Source organism: Rissa tridactyla, chromosome 21 (genome assembly GCF_028500815.1).
Source record: "Rissa tridactyla isolate bRisTri1 chromosome 21, bRisTri1.patW.cur.20221130, whole genome shotgun sequence".
Classification (NCBI taxonomy): Eukaryota; Metazoa; Chordata; class Aves; order Charadriiformes; family Laridae; genus Rissa; species Rissa tridactyla.
In genome coordinates, this window is record NC_071486.1 from 722940 (window position 1) to 744921 (window position 21982).

A 21982-nucleotide genomic window follows, 5' to 3' on the forward strand; every position below is an offset into this window, starting at 1 on the left:
GGCCGGGGGCGGGGCCAGGGAGGGGGGCGGGGCCGGGGCGAGCCCAGGGCGGGGCGGGGCCGCGGGAGCCCGCCCGGAGGGGGCGGGGCCGGGAGGCGGAGCGGGGCGAGGGGCGGGGGATCCGCGGGGGGGCATCCATGGGTGGGAAAAACTGGGGCGGGGGGGGGGATCCGGCGGGATCCGGAGGCGGAGATCCATGGGGGGGGATCCGGGGGGAGGGGGATCCGGGAAGGAAGGAACATGGGGGGTTGGTCCGGGCGATCCATGGGGGGGCGGGAAACACGGGGGAGGGGGAGATCCGGGGGGGGGAGATCGATGGGGGACATGCCGGGGGATCCCGGGCGGAGGGGATCCATGGGGGACATCCCGGGGGATCCCGGGCGGAGGGGATCCATGGGGGGGGTATGCATGGGGGGAGGATCCATGGGGGGGTCCGAGAGGAGCCATGGGGGGAGATCCAAGGCGGGGGGGAGGGGGGAATCCTTGGGGGGATCCGAGAGGATCCATAGGGGGACATCCGGGGGGGTAAACATGGGAGGGGTTGTCCCGGGGAATACGGCGTGGGGGGGGAAACCTACGGGAAGGAGATCCTTGGGGGGGCCACAGGGGGGGACCAATCGGGGGGGATCCAGGGGGAAGGTCGTGGACGGATATAGGGAGGGATCCATGGGGAGATCCATGGGTCAGAGGGGTCCATGGAAGGGGATCCATTAGGGGAGGATCTGGGGCGGGATCCGGGGAGGATCTGGGAGGGGAAGTGATTGGGGGGGGCTCTATAGGAGGAATGCCTAGAGGGGGGTCCATCCAGGGGGGTGTCAATGGGGGAGTCCCTGTCGGGATCCATGGGGAGGGAGGGGATCCGGAGGAGAGTTCCGGGGGGGGGGGGGTGTCCGTGGGGAGATCCGGGGGTGGGGGGTGGGGGATTTAGGGTCTATGAGGGGATCTAGTGGGGAAGCCATGGGTCAGGGGGGATCCATGCGGAACCGGGGGGGGGGATCCGGGGGTGGGGGGTGTCCATGGGGCAGGGGGATCCCTGGGGGACCCGGGGGGGAGTGTCCGTGGGGGATCCCCGGCTCAAGCTTCGCCGCCGGCTCCAGGCGCCGCGTCCCGGCACCCGAGAGCGGCACCGGGGGCGGGGGGGGGCCGAGGCCGGGCGGGGCCTCCCCGGAGGGACCGAGCGGGGCAGGGGCGGCCCCGCACCCGCCTTTCCGTGCCGGGGGACGGGGGACCGGGGGACCGGGAGCCGGGGGCGGGCACCCCCGGGCGGCCGGAGCGGCGGGGCCGGGCACGGGCCTGCGCGACTCCTCCCCCGGCCCGGCGCGGGGTCCCTCGGTCGCTCCGTCAGTCCGCGACCGGCGGCGGCACCGGGCGCTGCCCGGGGCGGGACGGGGCGCAGCGAGCGGTGAGTGCGGCGGCAGCCGCCGGGCTCTGCCCCGCGGGGGCTCCGGGGCGGGGGGGACATCCCGGGGGGACCGGGGGCGGGCGGCGGGACGGGGACACACGGGGACACACGGCCGGGGACCGGGGGTGATGTGGGACATCCTGCGGGGACCGGCGGTGACAGAGGGGACATGCTGGTGGGGATCGCTGGTGCCGGGTTTCCCCGTCGGGGACCGGAGAGACACGGGGGACAGCCCGCTGGGGACGGCAGATGATGGGGGGCACCCCGCTGGGCACCGAGGTGCTGTGGTCATGCTGCGGGGACCAGCGGTGACACGGGGGACACCCTGGCGGGGACTGGGGGTGACAGGCAGCGGCTGTGGGGGTTGGCGCCACCTGACGCTTGGGGCAGCCCCTCCGTGTCCCCTCCCCTGTGCCCCCCAATGTCCCCAACTCTCCGCGGGGACCCTGTTTCAGCAGTGGGAGCCGCAGCGGGGGTGGCCCCAGGAGAAGTGTGTCCGGGCTGACAACGCTGTCCCACCGTGTCCCAGTGCCCCCCAATGTCCCCCAGACACCCCCGTCCCCATGGGGGGGCTGCGGGAAGCCTCTGCGGTGCTGGAGGCCGGTGCCGGTGCTGGCAGCTCCTGCCTTGTGTCCCCAAACCAGCCCCGGGGAGGGCAGCAGTGCCCACAAAGGGTGACCGGGGGCAGGGTGGGGGGAAACTGAGGCACAGGGGCTGCTGAAATGGGTGGTGGTTCTCCAGAGAGCTGGCCTGGGGTGGGACAACGTGCGTCATGCTGCCCCACAGCCCCTTTCCACAGGCAGAGCAGGTCGGTGCCAGCAGCCTGTGGTGTCTGCCCTCATTTCGGGCACAGGAAGGTGCTAGGGGGCCACAGGCACCCATGGGTGGTCCCTGGATGGGTGCCCAGGGCCGTGCAGCTCCAGATGCTCCAGCGTGGGGACAGCAGGGAGGGCAGGGGGGACTTCGGCTTTCTTTAAAATGCTGGTTTCACTGACAGCAAAGGGGCCGGGGACCTGGTGGCTTCTCCCTGCTGGGTGCTCGGCCACCCCAGGGATGCTCCCCCACCCCGGGGATGCTCGGCCACCGTGACTGGGGTGTCTGGGGTGGCCGAGCATCCCCGGGGTGGTGGAGCATCCTCAGGCCCTGTGCGGGATGGCTCCCGTGAAGCCGGTGGTGTTGCAGCCCAGCTTCACCCGGCACTGCAGCCAAACCGGGTTGGCACGGCACACGGGGAAAAATTAAAGGTGACTTTGGCACGGGCCGTGTCCCCCATGGGACATTAATGTGCCGTCACCCCGTGGTGAAGTGTGCGTGCACCAGGGCTCCTGTTTTCCCGGATTGCACCTAGGAAAAAAACAACTGGGAGAAGAGCCAGGGAGCCTGGGTGTGCTGGGCTGCCGATCCCGCAGCCGTCCTTGCCGGATGCCCCTGCCCAGCCTGAAGTGGGCAAGTGCGTGCCCCCGCGCAGGCAGGGTTTACCCACGGCTGCCGGGGCGCTGCCCGCGCTCCCCAGGGCTTTGCCGTAGCTGCTCACTCCATCATCCCCGGTGCCAGAGAGTGTCCGGGTGCTCCCAAGGGGGTCACAGGGATGGGGGGAGCCCCCCATTCAGCCCTCCCCCACAGGGTGTGTTTGTGTCCGTGCTGTTGTAAGGTGGGGTTGGACCCCCCCAGTTTTGCAGCCGGGGAAGCTGAGTCAGGAAATCCCGGCTGGCCCGGCCGGATCCTGGCTGAGTCATTTTGCAGCGCTGAGTAACTGCCCAAGCCGTGCCGTGGGGGTGCAGGGCTGCCCGCCGCCCCCACGGGTGGGCAAGGGCTGCCTGCTCTGCCCGCACACGCCCCCGTCAGCTCCCCGTGGCCCTGGCATCATCGCGCGAGCGCACCGCCTCCTCGCCCTCCTCGCCCTGCCAGCCCCCTGCCTCAGTTTCCCCCCGTGTTTTCCTGTGGGTTTCCCTCCTGCCAGGGACTGGATGGGGCAAAAAGCCGGTGGGATGTTGGGTATGGGCTGGATCCGGCCCCGCAGCACATCCCCAGCACAGCTCCTGAGGGGCCAGGGTGGGTCTGAACTGGGGGAGACGGGGTGGGATGGGGACCGTGGGGCGGAGTGATCTGGTGTTGGTTGGGAGGGGAATGACGTCCCCGAGGCAGGATTTGGGCCTCCTCCTTCTGCTAAGGGGGTCCCCAGGCTGAGTCTTGGGGTGTGGGGAAGGGGTCGAGGTCAGGGAAAGGGATGGGATGGGGACGAGGACTGGGATGGGATGGGAATGGGGACAGGGATGGGGGTAGGATAGGGATGGGGACGGAGACGGGGATGGGGACAGGGAGGGGGATGGGGATGGGAACAGGGATGGGGATGGGGCTGGATCAGGGCTCGGGGTGCAAGTGGGGACGCTGCGGGCGATCCGGCCGGCCTCGCTGGCAGCAGGTTATAAATAACCCGCCGAGACACGAGGTTTTTTCCTGCCGCCCCCCCACGCTGCAGCCCCACGGACAGGAAAAAGGTGTTTCCGGCTGCGGACGGGAGCGGGGCCCCGGCCCGGAGCGGGGGATGCAGGGCCTGGGCCAGGGGCAGACGGGCCGGGGGGGCAGGTGACTCCCCCAGGCTGGTACTCGGGGTGCAGCCGCTGAGCCTGGGGCTGTCCAGAGCCCTGACACCCGCTGGGCCACCGCAGCCCCCGGGGCCCCCGGCTGGGCTGGCTGCTGGAGCCCCCGGCCGAGCCACCGACCCACCGTTGGGCCTGACCGGAGCCGTCGTGGGGATGGGACGTGATGCCACCAGGCTTGGGCTCCCCGTCCGGTCCCCAGCGCCACCAGGCTCAGGCACCTGACAGGCGCGTACCCTGGGTCCATGTTCCTCCTTCCTGGCTGGACCAGGATCCATGTGGAGCTGGGAGAGCTGGAGCTGGTGCTGTGGGGACCCTAGCCATGGCCGTGACCCTCGCAGAGCCATTTGTGCTCACTGACCCAGTGGGACATGTCCCCTCAACTGCACTCGCTCCCTGGGGGTTCTGACGAGCTCCAGCGCCAGCAAAGTGAGAGGGGGACATCAGCCTGGGCTGGAGACATTGGCCTGGGATGGGGATACCAGCGCAGGATGGGGACACCAGCATGGGATGGGGACATCAGCCTGGGATGGGGACACCAGTATGGGATGGGAGTCCTCAGCATCTGTTCTCATGACCCCCCTCCACCATACTGCTGGCAAATGGGTGACAGTCCCCATCACCTGGCTGGGGTGACACTGGGGACAGCACCCTCTGGGCTCTCACAGCCCTTTGTGCCCCATGCAGGGAGAAATCAGGCGGTGACGGTGTTGGGTCCCCAGGGACGGGGCAGCTGGGACTACGCTGGCTCTGCCTGCCACCCCGCGTGTCCCCAGGGAAACCTCAGCTCACGTCACCAGCCTGTCCCCTCTGGGCAGGGTCAGTCCCCAAGCCCTAACCAAACCCAGAGGAGTGCCAGCCCCCAGGAACACACTCTGGGGAGACGGGACCTGCCAGGGCAGTCGGTGGCTGCAGGCGGTGACGAGGCCAATGGCAGCACCTGGGGAAACTGAGGCACGGGCTGCAGGCAGATGGCAGTTTGCCAACACCCGTGGGTCCTGCTCGAACGCTTCCAGGTGACAGATCAGCCACCAACCTGTCCCAGTGGGCTCCGACGGCTTCCCCGGTGCATTTGCTGGCATGGCCTGAACCCTGCTCGTTAGCAAGAAACTTCTAACGAGCTTTGTGCCCGGCCATGCCGTGGGGTCTGGGCGGTGATATGGACATGGGGCACTGCTGCCGGATTAACTGGTTGGGAGGGGAATGGCCGGAGTGGGGGATGCTGGGGGGGAGAGGGGCTGGAGGAGCCCCCAGCACTTGGCATCCACCGCCACGGGAAGTGACAGTAAGTGGAGAAGGCAGGATTTTTGTTCACCGGGGGCAGATGTCCCGGCTGAGTGACGCGAGGAGGGGGTTGGAGATTTGCTCTGTCCCGGGGGGATGGGAGAGATGTGGGGGGCAAGAGCTGGGATGAAGCCACCTCTGGCTGTGGGATTGGTCTCCCCCGCGCTGCTCTGAGCTTGCCTGGTCAATGCCCATCCTAGTGCAGCCCCCGAACCACCTGCAGCATCATCGCTGTCCCCTGGGGCTATTTTGGGGGGCTCTGGGTCACCCCATCTCAGTGCTGGGTTCCCGTGAGCACCCGCAGTGGCTGCATGTCACTTCATTGCAGGGTCGCATCCTGCAAACCCCTTTCCCTGAAAGGTTTGGCAGCACGTCCCAATGCCACCCACCCTGGCTCCTGCCACCATGTAAACGTGGTGACACCATCCTCCGGCACCCACCAGTGCTTTGACCTGCTGTGATTTACACCGCGGCTCCCTCGTTTGGGGCCGGCCGCGGCCATGCCCCTGCTGCAGGAGCTGCCTTTCACGCCAGCTGTGCGCCAGGGCAGGATTTGGCCACGGAGGGGATGAAGCCATGAGCCCGGGTGCTGCCCTGCAGGCACCAGGGGTTGGGGTGCCCCAGGTTGTCCCATGGGAAGGGGACAGGTGGGGGCAAGCCACCCATCCCCAGAGCTGGCTGGGGCAGTGGGACTGGTGGCCTGGCATCCTCTCACCACCAGGATGTGGGAATTGGGCTCCGAAGGTCTCGGCTGTGCTGTGGGGAGCAGGTTTGGGGTGGGAGCCGGCACTTGAGTTAACACTTCCCAGTAGTTTCCCAGATTCCCTGGGTTCCCCCACTCCCACGGAGGAGCGGAGGTGGGAGCTGGAGGAGCCGGGTTTGTGCTTGTCCCCCATCCTCATCCTCGGCTCCCACCGGACACGGCCGCGGGGCCCATGCGGATGTGGCCGGGCGGCGTCACCTCCGGCAGCGGAAACTCCCCCTGCTCAGGGCCCAGCGATAAGTCCCGGCTTCTCCTCCACCCCTTCCCCATCTCCTCCCCTGCCCCTCGCCCCGCTGGGCTCTGCACCCGCCCGCGCTGCTGGCCCCCGGGAACTCGGCTTCCCGCCGGGGTGTCCATCCCAGGGGATATGCACCACGGGTGGGCGAGGGGGAGGGCAGGAGTGCTGCCAACCCTCGCGTGGGTCGCTTGCTGCAGGCAGGCGGGATGCTGGAGGGGTGCTGGAGGGGTGCTGGAGGGGTGCTGGAGGGGTGCTGGAGGGGTGCTCAATAGGTGCTGGAGGGATGCTCGGGCTCCCCTCTGGGAAAGCCAGGCACGCTCTGGGTGTGATGGACCCATGGCGGCTGCATTAGCTGCATCCCTTGGTGGTGGGAGGTTTAATTCCAGGTGTAAGAGGGTGGTGGGACCAGAGTTCTGGGGCTGCTGTGGAGGTACTGGGCGGGGGGGGGGGGCACTGCCAGCCCCTGCCCGTGTCTTCCAGCCACACACCTACATGTCAGTCCTCGGCTCTTTGGGGACATCAGCATCAGGGACACGCTTAGGGTTGTTCTGATAAACCCCAGGGATGGGGGGTAGAGGCTGGCAGCGGTGGCAGGGGGGGCAGCCTGCCTGCTCAAGCTCAGAGCCGGGACTGCTGCAACCCCCCCCCTCCCCCCCGCCCCGCAAGACCGGAGCAGGACGGTGTTTGCCAGCAGCCACCGCAGATTTGCAGCTCACTGGAAAATCCACTCATCCCATTAAGGGCTCCCCTGCGGCTTTTGCTTTCCATTGCAAACACCCGGTTGTCCCAAGGGAAACCCCTCGGGGTGCCACTGGGGCTCTCGGGGTGAACGCTGCCGGGAAGAGTCCTGGCTGCAAGGCCAGGGTCTGTTTATTGTGTGAGGGATTGTCAGGCTGAGGGGAGATCTCGTCCCGCTTGCCCAGGTAAGACCAGACAGGGTAGGTTTGCTTGTGGCGGGAATGGTCTGTACTGGTGGGACTGGGGGGCTCAGTTGGGAATCGGAGCCATGAGCTGACTTTTCCTCATGACTTTCATCACCCGAAGCAGTTTTGGCATCTAAAAATGAGCTTGGAGCTCAGCAGCGATGGCACATCAGCCCAAGCTCTGAGTCTCAGCTCTGGGGGTTCAAGCTCCCACTTTGGGCCGTGTTGTGCCCAACCCTTTGCTGTGTCCCCACCCACCCCACGCTCCCTGCAGTGTTTTTTAAATCCTTACCCTGCTTTGGGGGGAAAAAAAGACTTTTTTTGGGTAGCCCAAATACCCCACTGTGGGCTTGGAGAGCTGATTGTTGGATGGAGCCAGACAGGCAGCGAGCGTGTGTCAGCGAGCGCTGGGGATGCCGGGGATGCACCGCCTGGGAGGGGGGAAGACAAGCCCAGCTCCCCCCGACCATCCCACCGCACACGTACGTGTGCGAACGCGACGGCATCTGCTGAGTTAATGCATTTCGCAGCCCTGCCACGCAGCTGCCTCTCCCGTCAGCGAAGCCAAAACGCATCGGGGGCTTCCAGGTTTCAAGGGCTGAGGGCTGGGGGGGGTCGTTTCCGCACGGCGGCGGCGGCGGAGGCGGACGCAGACGCTGCGACATCTGCTCTTGCTCAAAAATCCCGGGAGCAAAGGGCCAGGCCCGTGATGCGGCAGGAACTTGGGGCTAAATAAATGATGCAATCGGCTTCAGGGAGTTTTGGCCCAGACAGAAGTTTATCCGAATGTCACCCATCCGAGTGCCTGCACCTGGGCTGCGGGACGGTTCCTGGCCAAGGGCTTGATCCAGCCAGGATGTGGCGGGGGGGATCCTCAGCCCCGTGGCAGCACTGAAGTTTTGGGGAGGTTTTGGGGAGGTTTTCAATCCCTTAGGAGATGCAATAGGAGATGTTGCTTTTTGGCCACAGTGCTGGATGCTGAAGGAACCCTGGGCTCTGCTGATGGCTTCATGCCTTTTCTTGTTGGGTGGCACGGGGGTAGCAGGGGAGCCACAGGGAGCGGGAGACCCCCAAGCACAACCCAAACCCTTCTCCCGGGTGGATCTTTGCCGCAGGACATTCAGCAGGGTGTCACCCCATGGCAGGGCAGCCCCACCTTGGTCCCCAAGGGTGCTGGAGACACTGGGGGATGACAGGCAGCGCTGCTGGGGGGACAGATGGCACCAGGCTCTGGACAGATGGGACCGGCCCCAGACAGGCAGCCGCAGGACGGAGGGGCCGAGTGACCCCGGAGGAGCTGAGCTGGCCCCCGGGGGACTTGCTCTGCTGGCCCCGGGCAGGCAGTGGTGGCCCAACGGGGACAGGCACCGCAGGTCAGGGACAGGCACCACGGGATGGAGGGGTAACACGGGCCGGGGGGTGACATCGGCTGGGGGGGGTGACACTGGCCAGGGGGGAGATGACACCGTCCGGGGAATGGATGACAGTGGCCCGGGGCGGGGGGGAGGGCGGCGAATACCGGCTCGGGGGGCTGGTATCAGCTGGAAAGGGCAGACATGGACTGGTGGATCGGTACCGGGTGGGGGGGTGACACCGGGCGGGGGGGCGGTACGGGGCGGAGGGGTGTGAGTGACACTGACCCAGGGGGGTGGCACAGGCTGGGAGGAGGGTACTGGGTCGGGGTCGGGGGTGACACAGCCCCGGGGGGCTGATACCGGCTGGGGGGGGTGACACGGGGCGGAGGGGGGGTGTGTGTGACACCGACGCGGGGCGGGGGGTGACATGGGCCGGGGGGCTAGTACCGGTGGGGGGACGACAGCGGCCCGGGGGGGGTGACACGGCCCGGGGGGGGTGACACGGCCCGGGGGGCCGGGGCCGCGGGCGGCGGGGCGGAGCTGTCCAGCACCGGCGCCTCCTGAACGTCCCCGGCGCGGCGGGGCCGCTGCGGCCCCCGCGGCCCCCGCCGTCCCCCGGCCCTGGCGGCTGCCCCGGCGGGTCGGGGCCGGGGGTCGGGGCGGGTTCCTCCGCCCCGAGCCGGCACCAGGCAGCCCCGATGTTCCCCCACGGGGGATCCAGCCCGGCGGGGGGACACCTCTGCCCCCAGCCCCCCGCGGGGTCCCCGGTTGCCCCGGCTGAGGGGGCATCATGCCCGCCGCGCTCAGGCTGCCTCAGTGACAGACCTGCGAGGTGGGGACGGGATGGTGGGACGCGGAAGGGCCATGGGGAAACCAGACATGTGGCCTGTGCCACAGGGAGCCGGGACAGCCCCAGACGCCACGGCCAGGAGAGGCCTTCGGCATGGGGGCTCCTTGCACAGACCCTTGCACAGGTCCCGGGGTCTGTCCCAGCCCTGGTGTGTCCATCCTCGTCCCCGCAGCAGGATTTGTGCCAGGCAGAGCCCAGCCTGGGCAGACTCCAGGCCCGACTTCACTGCTGCATACGGGGCTTTTGGTGGCAGAGGCTGCTGCAGTCAGTCCATCTGAGTCCTAAACTTTGCTCAGAGCAAGGTTTTATTCAAGTGGGTTAAATGCCTAATGGGATTGGTGTGGAGTGGCTAAAGCAGAGATTAGTGCTGTGGCTACGGGGCTGGGCATCTCTGCTCTGACAACAGGCAGTTTCTGCCCTTCTCCTCCCGCCCCAGCCCGCAGATCGTCTCTCAGCAGCTCCCAGAGCCCGCAGCATCATGCTGGGGGGAAACAGCCAGCCAGGGCAGGCAGAGCTGGGGCTACCGGGGCTCCTCTCCCACCCACTTGCCCCTCTGCCACCTGTACCCAGGAGATCCAACTGACTGTGCCCAGCCTGGGCCATCACCCGCCAGCATTGGCCACCACCGGCAATGCCACCACCGGCATTGGCCCTTTGGAGGGGCTGGGAGAGGGGACCAGTGGGACCTCCCTGGGGAAGGACCCAGCCCAGGGCCCCGGCATTGCGGGTGGTGGCAATGTCCCAAGCAGTGACACGGGTTGGTGGGCAGGCCGGGTCCTGGCCGGGGCACAGGGGCTGGAGGGATGGGGCTGGCGGCTGAATCGGCAGCTTGTTCTCCTCTGAAGGCTCCTTTCTGCCCCCGCTCCCTCTGTTTCTCTTAGGAAAGTTTTATGTCCCTTGTGTCACAAGGAGCCTTTTCTTTGTCATCCTTCCCGAGCGTGCCGGAGAGGAGGCCGCGCTGGAGCACAGCCATCCCTGAAGGCAGCCCAGGGCCGGATCCTGCGCAGGGCTGCGAGGGGCACGCGGCAGCTTCGAGGGGCAGCCGTGTCACGGCGCCAGGATCCGTCCCTTAGCACAGGCTCAGCTCCTCGGGCCGTTCACACCCTGGGGTTTGCCCCTGGGCTGCCCCCTCCCTCCTCCCCCTTAAAAATGGAGGATGCTTTGGAGCCCTGAGCATCTCTGCAGGGACATCTGGCACAGCCGGCTCTGCGGCAGCCCCCGGTGCTCTGTGCTGCCGGTCCCACAGGTGTCTCAAGAACGGTTCCCAATTTACAGAGCTGCTATGCAGCCTGGCACACCCCGGGAAGGATCTGTCCTCCTTAATTCCTAATTATCAGCCTAGTTTCAGCTCTCTCACCCCTAGCAGAGGCTGTGTCAGGATGGGGAAACTGAGGCACGGAGCGGCAGCAAGACGCCAGCAGAGGCTGAAGGGTTTAATACCTTTTTGCATCACTAAGTGTTCACGCTCAGACTCCTGCCACAATTATCCCAGGGGTGTTGGCAGAGTTTTACCCCCAGCAGGGATCCCTCAACTGCAAGCGATAAGAAAGAAGTTAATTTAATCTGCTTCGTAAAAGTCACCCCAAAATTCTTTGGGAGCCAAGTGAAACCCTTGCAGAGCTGTTAGCCATTCTTGTGAGACCACAGGAGAGCTGGAGGTTGGATCCTTCTGGGGCATCATGGAGGAGCCAGGGGTTTGGCCCTGTGGTGTAGCCCCAGGGCAGGGTCGGGAGCAGCGCAGCCCCCGTGGGGCCGGGAGGGCCAAGAGCCAGGGGGAGTGTCTGTTTCCAGCTCTCTCGGGGGATGGAGGGCTCCAGCACGGATCTGCTGCGCTGCTGGGGGTGCTCCAGTGACCCTTCACATGGGAAACGGGGACATGAAATGAGACTTGGGCTCCAGATCGCCGTATTAATTTCTGGCTGCTGAAATCGCACGTGTGAGATGCATTTGGACACCAGGCAGAGGAATTAGCTCAAGCTCCGAGCACAACAGATGCCTCTTTGAAAGAGATGCCCTCAGGGATGTGCTGGGTTGTGTTTGTCCTGGGATGAAGGACGCGGCTTGGCCAAGGCTGTTTCATTTCCCTTCAATACAAACACCCGTGTTTCTATGGATGGCATCATCTAAAGGGATCAGAAACCACCTCGTCTCTGGGCTTAAAAGTCTTTAATTCAGGGAAAACTTGAGTTTAGTGCTGGGGCAGTACATACTGGCCCGGCGCTCCAGACCTGAGCTCTGGAGGTAGCGGGGACGAGCATTCTCCCCCCGGCCGGGAGGCGAGAATCTCCGGCTGCCCGGGGAGGCTCAGCCCCGGCACCCAGGCAGGGCTCTGCCGCCCCAGCACTGCCGCGGCTTCTCCAGAGTATCCCCTGGTGCTATAATACCTCGTGCGTATTTGCTGCTTTCTACCACCACGGGACGCAACGATCCCAAGCTGGGTACTGGGGGTGGGGACGGGGCCCAACACCCACCTGGCGGCTGGAAGTTCCAAAATTAAATCATTGGGTGCAAATTTCTGGTGCTCATGTTACCTGCAGGGCAAGCGACAGCCGGTTCCCGAGTGCTGCTCCGGGGACATGGAGGCCCTGCAGCCGGGCTGCATTAAAGGAGAAAGTCGTTTCCCTTTCAAGCTAATTGCAAAGGAGCCGCCCATGTCTATCTAGGTCAAGCCGTAACCTGCTTTAGCCGGGTGAAGCGGTGGCGGGACACCAGCGTGACGCAGCGTGACACGGCGCTCGCCCACTCCCCTGCCACCGCGGCACGTGGGGCACATGCTGGGAGGGACCCGGTCCCCGGGGCAGAGTTTGGGTGGGGTGTAAATCAAACTGGAGGCAAAGGAAGAATTTGTTTGGAAGAAGAATGGGTTGAATCTCTCCCGGGAACGGTTTTAGTTTGTGCTCGCTAATAAAATAATGGGATGAGCAGAGGGCTGCTGGGCGCTGGGGCGGCTCCTCCTGGGGCTGAGGGGGGGAAATAGGAACTCGATGGGAGTTGCTTTGGTTTATCCCTTTGGTGGCATCCCTGGGTGCGGGTCCCCAGCCCGAGGGTCTGGCTGGTGCTACAGCCCCGGGGAGTGGGGCCACATCCACATCTGCCCTTGCCCAGCCCCGGGGAAGCCCCCAGTGTCTCCAAAGCAGGGTGAAGCCCGAGGAGGGGCCACCCACGTCCAGCGGGGTGTAGCGAAGCGATGGGCACCCTCGGACCCCCCGGGGCGTGTGCTGTGGGGAGGAGACGGTTCCCGGCAGGCATTGGCATCTCCTGGGAAACCTCAAGCCTGCGAGCACAAGAGGAGGATTGATTTTTTTGTGGCCAACGTGGCAGCTTTGGCATCTGCTGCAGCCGTGGCATCGCAGCCAAGTGGCCGCTGGTGGGCTCCGAGGGGAGAAATGGAAGTTGTGTCCACGAGAGGGAAATCCAAAGTGAATAGACTGGAAAAAAAAATATCTATAAAACCTGGTTACAGCCCCAATGCCACATGCCCAGTGGGCAGGCAGGGCTGGAGGGGTGTTGCACGCTGATGATGCTCAGAGGGTGCTGGTGAAGTGTAAAGCTAGATGAATTCTTTTTGCCTCTGAGTTGGTGGACGAGGAGCTGGGGACCAGCTTTATAGAGGCAGCGGCAGATGACGTGCCTCCGTGTTAGGACAAAACCCACCGGCGGCAGCCCCCGGGGCTGGAGATGTTTGTGCCAGGGACTTCAAGGGTGAAATAGGTGAGTTGGGGAGGGCGGTTTAACCACTCGTGTCAGTGAGGCTGGACCTTCGCTGGCTCTCGGCCCCATCCCGGGCATCCTCACGCTTTGGGGGGGAGGAAGATTGACCCCGTTGGCATTTGCAGAAGGTATTTTGCTGCTCAAGGCTGGGAACCGCTCTGCCGCCAGGCACAGTGCTCCTGGGGCAAGGGGCTGGGTTAAAGAGAGGGAAAAAAAGTGCAGAATTGGGATTTGTAAGCGTGGGTTGTGGGGCACAACCTGGGAAAGGGCTGAAGGGTCGGGGGGAGCCAATTGCTGCTGGGATTTGCTGCTGGGTGGGCTGCAAAAAGGGGGTTGGGAGTGTTGTGGTCCTGGGGATGTGCTGGCCTCCAGCTCCTGGCTGGTGCTGGGTGCTGGGTGCTGGGTGCTGAGCCCTGGCCATCGTGCTCCCAGGATTGACTGTTGTAGGCACAAGGAAACCTCATGGGTGCAGGGAAAGCCCTGCACGGCCCCGACCTGGCTCCTGCTGCCCGCCCCACAGCACCCTTGGGTGCTGGCTGGTGCCAGCACGGGCCTCCTGGGGCAGGTCCTGCCCTTGCTCAGCACCGGCGAGACCCCAGCTCCGTCACCCTGCGCCGTCCCTCGCTGGGGGCCACGGTTGCCCACGGGGGCCGGATCTGAACCTATTTGCCAGCGCGGGGGTGGCAGAGCCCTAGTGCCCAGCTCCACGTCACCCCACACAGCGGCTTGGGGATGGATCGGTCCCAGAGACCCACCCCGAGCACCTTGTCCCGGGGCTTCCTCCATCCACCGGTGCCACGACTCGGGGCCATGGTCACAGTGAGAAGAGGCAGAGACGTCTCAGGCGGGATGTGGGGAGAGAGGAAACCTCCCTGGCCATTTCAAAGGCTTCAGCAAGAGCAAGCCCAGAGCTGTGTGTGTCAGTTCCCTCTTCCCCTTAATTAAAATTGCCATGAAAAGACCTTTGTAGCTCCCGGCTGGCGCTGGAGTCGGCGCTGTGATGCTCAGATCTTGTGCGCTGCATCAGCCCTTCTCCCCGTGCCCCATGGCTCTGTCGGTCAAGTGATCCAGCTCATGTGGGGCCGGCGAAGGGGAATTTGGGTGCATTCACCCCAGCGCTGCCTGTGGCAGGGACAGGGACACGCCGGGGGGGTGTCGTTGTGGGGGATGTGGGGCAAGGCTCGGTCTTTGCAGCCCCCCAAAAGCCTGGGGGGAGTAGGGCTTGGGGAAGAAGCAGAATGGGGTGTTTTGGGACACTTGCTCATGCAACACCCTCTGCTGGGAGACGCAAGGGGTGCAGGGCTGAGGCTGGGTGCTGTTCCCATCGGGGTGACGGGAGCCGTCCCCCTGCACCCCACGGCTTGCCAAGAAACCTTCTCCAGCTCCGGAGAAGCTCTGTCTTGGCCGGATGGTTTGAAAGGCGGCCAAGCTGCCGGCCCCGGGCTGCAAACAGAGCGGCTTGTGTGCGGCCCCGTATGTACCTGGGCGTCAGCGTCGCCCCCAGCCCGCCGGGAACGGCTTCGCTCGGCTCCAGCGCGGCCCCGAACACGCTCGCTGGAGCGGCCGCACAAAGACCCGCTTGTGCTCGCTGCACCCACCCGGCCCGAAGCCAGCGCTGGGGGAGAGGAACCCCCCCGGGGGTGACGGGGACTGCCGGTGGCTGACCCGGAGCTGGTGGTGTCCCCCAGGATGCTTGGGGACCCCAAAAAGCTTCTGCTCCCCTCCTTAGAGGTTTTCCTTCAAGGCGGCTGAGCGAAACCATGCTGGAGCAACCACGAATTCTGTGTCCCGGGAGATTTGTGGCACCCAGTGCCCGTTTGAATTTCGGTTCGCTGCAGCTCTACCAGGGCATGGGGGCAGAGGCTGGCACAGGCGCCCATGGAGACACTGTCTTTCTAGCCAGCACTCCAAACCCTGGAGAAAACCTTTTTTTTTTTGAGTTTTATTTTTTTTTTTTTCCCTGGAGAGCTGCAGGGTGGTTGGAAATGGAGCTTTGCTCCACAGCTGATTTTCTTGCTGAGCTCTGCTCTGCCTGCCCAGGCAAAGCCTGCAGGAGGGATGAACTTCTCCAGTCACTGCAGCTGTGCAGATGTCCCTGTCACCAGTGGTGGCAAAACTGGCCCTGTCTGCCTGCCTTGGGTTGGACGAGGTGGTGGACCGAGTCCCCGTCCTCATCCGCACGGAGCGAAACACCAAGGCAAGGGGATGTGGGGCACCATCTGGGTGATGGTGCCAGGAAGAGTCACTGTGGAGCAAGATGAGAGCGAGAGCATGGAGAGATGGGGCAGTTGGCACCACATGGGGGGACACTGGGGGTGGGGAGGGCAGAGATGGGGCTCAAACACCTAACATGGCCTGAGGAATAGTCACAGAGCTGGTCCTTGTGCCAGTGGAAGGTGGTCTTGTGTGATCAGATGGTCTCTGGTGGCCAGGAAATGGTCTCAGATGACCAGGAGTTGGTCTTGGATGACCAGGAGGTGGGTTTGGGGGTGAGGATGAGGTTTTGGGTGGCCAAGAGAGGTCCATCCTGCCTGTGGTGCAGCCCTACCTGGTCTGTGCCCATGTGGCCTTGCTGCAGGACCTGCTGTAGGGACCTGGGCACACGGGGATGGTGCTGCACAGGGTCCCTGGGGGACGATGTCACATGTGCCCTGGCCCCAGGAATCCCTGTGGGGGACATCATGTATGTCCTCACCCTGGGGTGTGGGATGCCATGGCCTCCTTCCAAGATGGGGACATCGAGCACCCATGGTCGGTGGGGGCCAAGACCAGGGTCCAGCATGGCTGAAGGGAGGTGGGTGCCTCCCCACGCCCACCCCCTTGCTGTGCCAGGCCCCACTCACCCCTCCTCTCCCCCCACAGCCTCGCCGGCAGCCGCCTCACCACGATGAACGGGATGGCCAACATCAACCCCGCCAGCCGCAGCCACTACACCTCCGCCATCCCGGTGCCCCGTGCCGTGGCCCATGGCAAGACACACGCTGCGGCCACCCTGAGCACACCAGGGCCCCCCGTCCCCCATGAAGCTCCATCCCCCCGACTGGGGAAGGCGCCGATCTCTGGCCCCAAGACCCTCAAGCCCAAAGGCGCTGGCAGAGCTGCCGGCCGCGAGCCAGCCATAAGCAGGGAGGGCAGCCCTGGCGTGTCCCCCCGTGGTGGGCAGAAAGCCCTGGCGAAACCCCTGGTGTCCCCTGGGAGGTGGCCAGAAGCAGTTGGCAGCGGGAAGAGAGGGGCAGGCAGGGTGGGGGAACCCACCGAGCTGCCCAAAGCTCCCCTAGCACAGGGCAGGGGTGGGGGGCGGCCAGGGGGGTCCACTGGGAAGGGCAGTGGGGTGGCCACAGCAGGGACGGGGGATGAGCCCCATGGTGGCTTGCAGAGCAGGGGCCCTGTGTTCGGGTCGGGGGCCATCACCTTCTCCTCGGGCCCCCTGCAGAGCCACCCAGTCACCGCCACCGTGGCACCCTTCCAGTACCGGTGAGTCCCTGGGAACGGGGGGCATGGGGCTGGGGGGGGGGCATGGGGAGAGGGGGACATGGTGACAGAGGGACAGGGGGAGGCAGGTGGGCATGGTGGGAGTGGCCATGGGGAATGAGGGGGGTGGATCTGGGGGCTCTGCCCCAGAAGGAGGGTTCCCACTGGGTTTGAGGTGCTGGGGGCTCCTGGGGCACCCATGGGAGGTGACGTGGGGCAGGGGATGGGCTCAGTGGGGAGTGGGGTGCCCTGGGACCCACCCTGCCGTGGGACCACTGTCCCCAAACCCTGGCAGAGCGCAAGGAACCGTGTCTCCATCTCCTGGGGGTCCTCAGCTGGCTGCACCCCACAATGCACCCCCACCCTCACCCCTCCTCTGCCCCCAGGCTCCAGGACGCGGAGGAGGAGAGGGTCCCGTACCCGGGTGACAAGTGCCCCAGTCCTGCAGAGCGCCCTGACCCCAAAGCTGGACGCCTGAGTGAGTCTGGGGGGTTTGCTGGGGACGAGGGGGTCCTGCCGGGGGCTGCCAGGACCGTGCCGGGGGGCAGAGGCTATGCCGGAGCTCAGACCCCCGCAGACCCATGCTGGAACGGGAGCCAGGGCTGGAGGTCAGTGGGGCAGGGGAGGGAACCCCCAGGCAGGAGGTGCCCAACTCCCCATGGAGCGACGCAGCTGCCGCTGCCGCGTCCAGTGATCCCTGCGGCCAAAAAACTGCTCCCATCGGCGTGGCCTCACCCGGGCGCAGGAGCCACGTCGGCGTCCCCCGCAGTGGTTCCACCACTGGGGGGGACGACGACTGTCCCCTCTGGTGACGCCGCCAGGACATCGTCCCACTTGGCTCCCTTCCCTCCTCTTCCCAGTTTTCTGGCGAGCTTCAGGAATGACCCATTTCCAAGGAGCTGGTAGAGAGCCGGTGCGGAGGTGGGGGCTGTGGAACCACTGGCTCCCCGCACCCATCGTGGGGACACCCCCTTTCTTGGGGGGGTGAATGAGCCCCAATACCAGCTCCCGCTGCCATGTCGGGGACACCCCCGTCCCCTCTTTGGGGGGAGATTCTGGGGGGGGGCGGCTGCTGGAGGGGCTGCTGGGGCGGTGGTTGCCAGGGCAGCGGCAGCGGAGGATGGCGGGATGCTCCAGGGATGTGCAGGGAAGGGGGAAAAAAAAGAGCCGGGAGCATCGCCGGGTGATTCGAAGGGACAGAAGTCGGTCAGAGCCGTCATGGCTCCCGGCACAGCCCGGCTTTGCCGAGGGATCCCGGCACCACCGCTGCGCAGCCGGAGGGTAACGGGGTTCAGGGCTGAGCCCCGATTTGGGAAGCACTGAAGGCGGCAGCGAGTGGGAGGATTTTGCGGGAGGAGGCAGGAGGGGAGCGAGCCTGGCCTGCGCCCAGCGCCGCTGCCGATGGCAGGTTTCGGGATGAGGCAGGGCAGGTTCGGTGCTGGGGAAAGGGACGGATCCTTTCCCTCGTTCCCTGGCACCTTCTGGGGCTCTGTTGGGCCTGGCCGGAGGGGACAGGGGACACTGGGAGGCCCCGGGTCACCCCGCCATCCCCAAAATGACATGACACCCCTAAATTTGCCCCCCGCAGTAGGCCCTGCACCCACAGCACGTAGCTCAGAGAGGGGTTGTAACAGCCCCCCCCGAACCTCCGAGCAGCTTTGGGGTGCAGCAGGGCGGCTTGGGCACCCATCCCGCCCCAGCAGCACCTTTTGGTGCAAAACACCCTTTTTTTTGTGGGGGGAGGGGGGCACTCTTTGGTGGCCCATCCAGGCCGGGTGATGTCGGGGCTCCGCAGCATCACCCGGGGTGCCCGTGCCACTGTGCGGGGGGCCGGGCTATGGGGGGGTGCTCATGCCACCCCCAGCCCTCCGGCTCCTTATCTCGGCAGCATAGTGATGGGCTCTAATGCAATATTTTCCGGCGGTTGCCATGGCAGCCCGCGTGAGGTCACCAAATAGACTTAATTCACCCCTCCCGAGGGACGGGTAATTAATGAAAAATGATGATAACCAGATCCCGCTTCCCCCCTTCTTCCCCCCCCCGCCCCCCCAACCTTAATTTCCCCGGATCACTGGAGAGGCCTCGCTGGGTTTGGGGGGGGGGGGGCCACAGTGTCCCTCGGGGGGCTCACCCGGCCCCTTCCCGCACCGTTTGGGGTGAAACGGGGCAGTTTTGGCCGTCCTGGGGCTGGGTGCGGGACGGCGGCAGGCGGGACGGGGGCGGGGGGGGGCCGTGCCCCCCACCCCCCTCGGCTTCGCCCACCTCCACGGCCCTGCCTGCAAGGGGGGCCTGCGGGACGGGGCGGGGGGCAGGCTCTGACCGCGCGGGGGGGCCATGCGGGGTGAAGCTCCCCCCCCCCGGCACCCCCGGGGGTCCCGCATCGCCTCGGGGTCCCGCACCCGGGGGGGGCGGGGCGCGGCGCGCGCCCGCGGAGGGGAGGGAGGGGGCTCGCGCGGCGGGGCGGGGCGAGGCGGGGGCTTCGCCCCGCCCCGCCGCGCGCGCCCCCTCCCCTCCCTCCCGGCCGCGGGCGCGCGCCCCGCCCCTTACCCGCGCCAAGCCGGGCGCGGAGGAGGGCGGGCCCTTTTTGTTTGCCCCTGACATTCCGCTGGTTCGCAGTGTCCCGCCGGCGGCGGAGCAGCGAGGTGGGGCCGCGCCGCTCAATTCCCTCCCCACCACCCCGTCCCGCTCCGCCCCGGTGGGGCGGGCGCTGACGGCGCTTCTCTCTCTTGTCTCGCCCGGTGTGTCTTCGGTGCCGCAGCAGCAGCAGCAGCAGCAGCAGCGCCCGGCGGGTTAAATGGTTGCAGCGCGGGGATGCTGGGGAGCAACCTCAAGAGCCTTCCCGACGTGGAGCTGGGCGAGGAGGAGCGCGGCTACCGGCGGGGCCCCGACGGCGGCGCGGTGATGCCGAAGCGGGCGAAGTCGGCGGCGGCGGCGGCGGGGCCGCGGAGCGCGGAGCTGCGCGTCTTCAAGGCGAGCAGCGCAGAGGGGCGGCTGCCGGCCGGCTCCAACCTGCGCAAGCAAAAGTCGCTCACCAACCTGGCCTTCCTCACCGACGCCGAGAAGAAGCGGCAGCTCTACGAGCCCCGCTGGAGCGACGACATGGCCAAGGCGGCGGCACCGGGGGCGGCGGCGGGGGGGGGGCGGCCGGGGCGGCGGCGGCCCCCGCGGGCGGGAGGCGCCCGCCATGTCGCGGAGCCTGTCCCGCTCCGAGCACTCGCTGCTGCCGCCGCGCCCCGCCGGCCCCGCCAAGCCACCGCCCGCCGGCAAGCCCAGCCGCATCCCCCGCGGGCCCTACGCCGAGGTGAAGCCCCTCAGCAAGGCCCCCGAGGCGGGCGGGGGCGGCAAGTGCGACGACGAGCTGCTGGGCGGGAAGGGGCCGGCGGTGGCGGCGGGCGCTGAGGAGAAACCCTACCTGAAGGTGGACCCCGAGCTGGTGGTGACGGTGCTGGGCGACCTGGAGCAGCTCCTCTTCAGCCAGATGCTGGGTGAGTGCGGCCGTCGCGCCCCGCCGGCCTCGCTGGCAGGCGATGGGGAAATGGCGGGGGTCCGGCTGCCTGAGGCAGCAGGGGCTCCCACAACCTCTGGGAGGGACCCGCCGGAGGCCACCTCGGCGTCCCTGGCGCTGGGGAGAAGGCGAAGGGATGCTGAGGGGGAACGTGCCATTGGCCACCCCAAGGGCCGGCACACAGCCTCCTCTCGCCTTGGCTCCAGCCTCCTCAGGAGGAGGAATGGCAGATGGCAGTTGAGTTCATCCCCAACGTGTCTTTTCATTCCCCTTGTCTCTACATGCCACCAAAGTGATGGAGGTTGCCCGGTGAGGTGCCACAGCTGCTCCCTGCCATCGAGGTGGCTTGCCCCAGGGGTTGACCTTGGCTGCTCTCGCCATGAGGCTGCCGGTGGAGGTGCCATGTGTACAGTCCGTGCTGCTGCCTGCGTTTTGGGCAGGAGGCTTCAAATCCAGGGCTCCTCCAAGCTCCTGGGCTCTGGTCAAGGAGGGTCCTCCAAGGATGCTGCCACAGGGTTTGCGTGAGCTTGTTTCAGCCTGTGGCCGACTGCATCTTGCTGTCCCAGTGGGTTTGATGCCTGAGCCTGTATGGTGGGTGTTCATCAGAGCCCCAGTGCTGGCCATGCCTCTGATCGGGGGACCCGCTGCCCCCCACATGGGCTGAGGCGCCGGGTCTCGGTACAGGCTTGCCCAGCCCTTGCGTTTCCCTCGTGGCCGCGTGCTGATCTCTAGGAAACGGTGTCAGCCTGGGGAGCCCTCTGCTCTGTGCTGGAGACCGCTTTCCCCTGCGTCCCAACCGTGGGCTCGGCTGGGTAAAGACTGTGTGGGGCTTGTGGCTCCAAAGAGTTCTGTTTGGTTTGGCAAATTGGTGTGAGAAGGTGGCGAATGATTTCTGCACAGCTCTCACGATGCTCCCGGTGCCCAGGCTAGCTGGGTTTAAAGCCCTGGTGATTGGTGGCGGGGGGGAGCAGCAGAATAGGCAGGGCTGGGAGCTCTGGTGTGTCCAGCACTTCAAGTTCCCTGCCTGGGACCCCGTTTTGGAGGGCCAGGAGCTTCTCCGGTGCTTGGAGAGCTGGCTTGAGATGCCTTCTCCTAGCTGCATGGTGAGCAGAGCTCTGCCATGGGGAGAAAGGGGAGAGATTCGTCCTGGCTGGGGGAGAGGTGGAGTGAGCTGGAGGACGTGCCGGAGTCAGGCACCTGTAAAGCCGTGCTCGCTGGGTCCAGCTCCCCACTGCACACCCTGCTGCTCCAGGAGCCTTCGGGCTATCACAGCCCCTGCTCTGGTGCAGGGCTCTGGCACAACGTGCACTGGTGCGTGCTGGCACGCAGGCATGGAGCCTCCCAACCGTCATCCTCAGCCCCCTGGCCGTGCACAGCCACGGGAGCAGTGGCCATGGGGGGCACACTGCCCGATCCTCTCCCGGGCAGGGGTCTGCCCCAGGTGCCGGAGCATCCCGGGGCTCGCTGGGGCTGCACAAGCAGCTCGTGGAAAGCCACAGGGTGAGCTCCAGGCCTGGGCACGCAGACCGTGAAGATGAGTAGGCTGGGCAGGTCAGCTTGGCCTCGCCATGGGGGCTCAGGCTGCCTTGGCGGTCCCGCAGCTGGGCTCATGGACGTCCATCCTCAGCCCTAGCGCCAGGGTAACACCAGATGCTGTGGGAGCAGGGCAGGATTGTGGGAGGATTTGTCACTTGTGGGACTAACAGATCTCCACCTGTGTTGGCATACCTGGGGGGATCTCAGTGTCCCCTGTGACGCTCTGTTCTTAGATAGGGGTTTCCTCAGCACCCTCAAGAGGAATTCTTGCAGCTTCCCTGAGGGTGCAGGACTGACCCATGCGGTTGTGTGGCAGTTGCTGGAGTACCAGAGATCCTGCCTGG

The 21982-nt window shown here is 66.2% G+C and overlaps 1 protein-coding gene across 1 annotated transcript in view; it reads left to right on the plus strand.

Annotated features, from left to right (window-relative positions):
- The first annotated feature begins 1272 nt into the window (after positions 1-1272).
- NAV1 (neuron navigator 1) overlaps positions 1273-21982 on the plus strand; it is a 78686-nt gene continuing 57976 nt past the window's right edge. Inside the window, 5 exon segments of the mRNA XM_054181400.1 lie at positions 1273-1402; positions 15989-16600; positions 16984-17075; positions 19356-19729; positions 19731-20082. Of these exon segments, the coding sequence (XP_054037375.1) occupies positions 16014-16600; positions 16984-17075; positions 19356-19729; positions 19731-20082 (1405 nt within the window). The 5' untranslated portion in view covers positions 1273-1402; positions 15989-16013.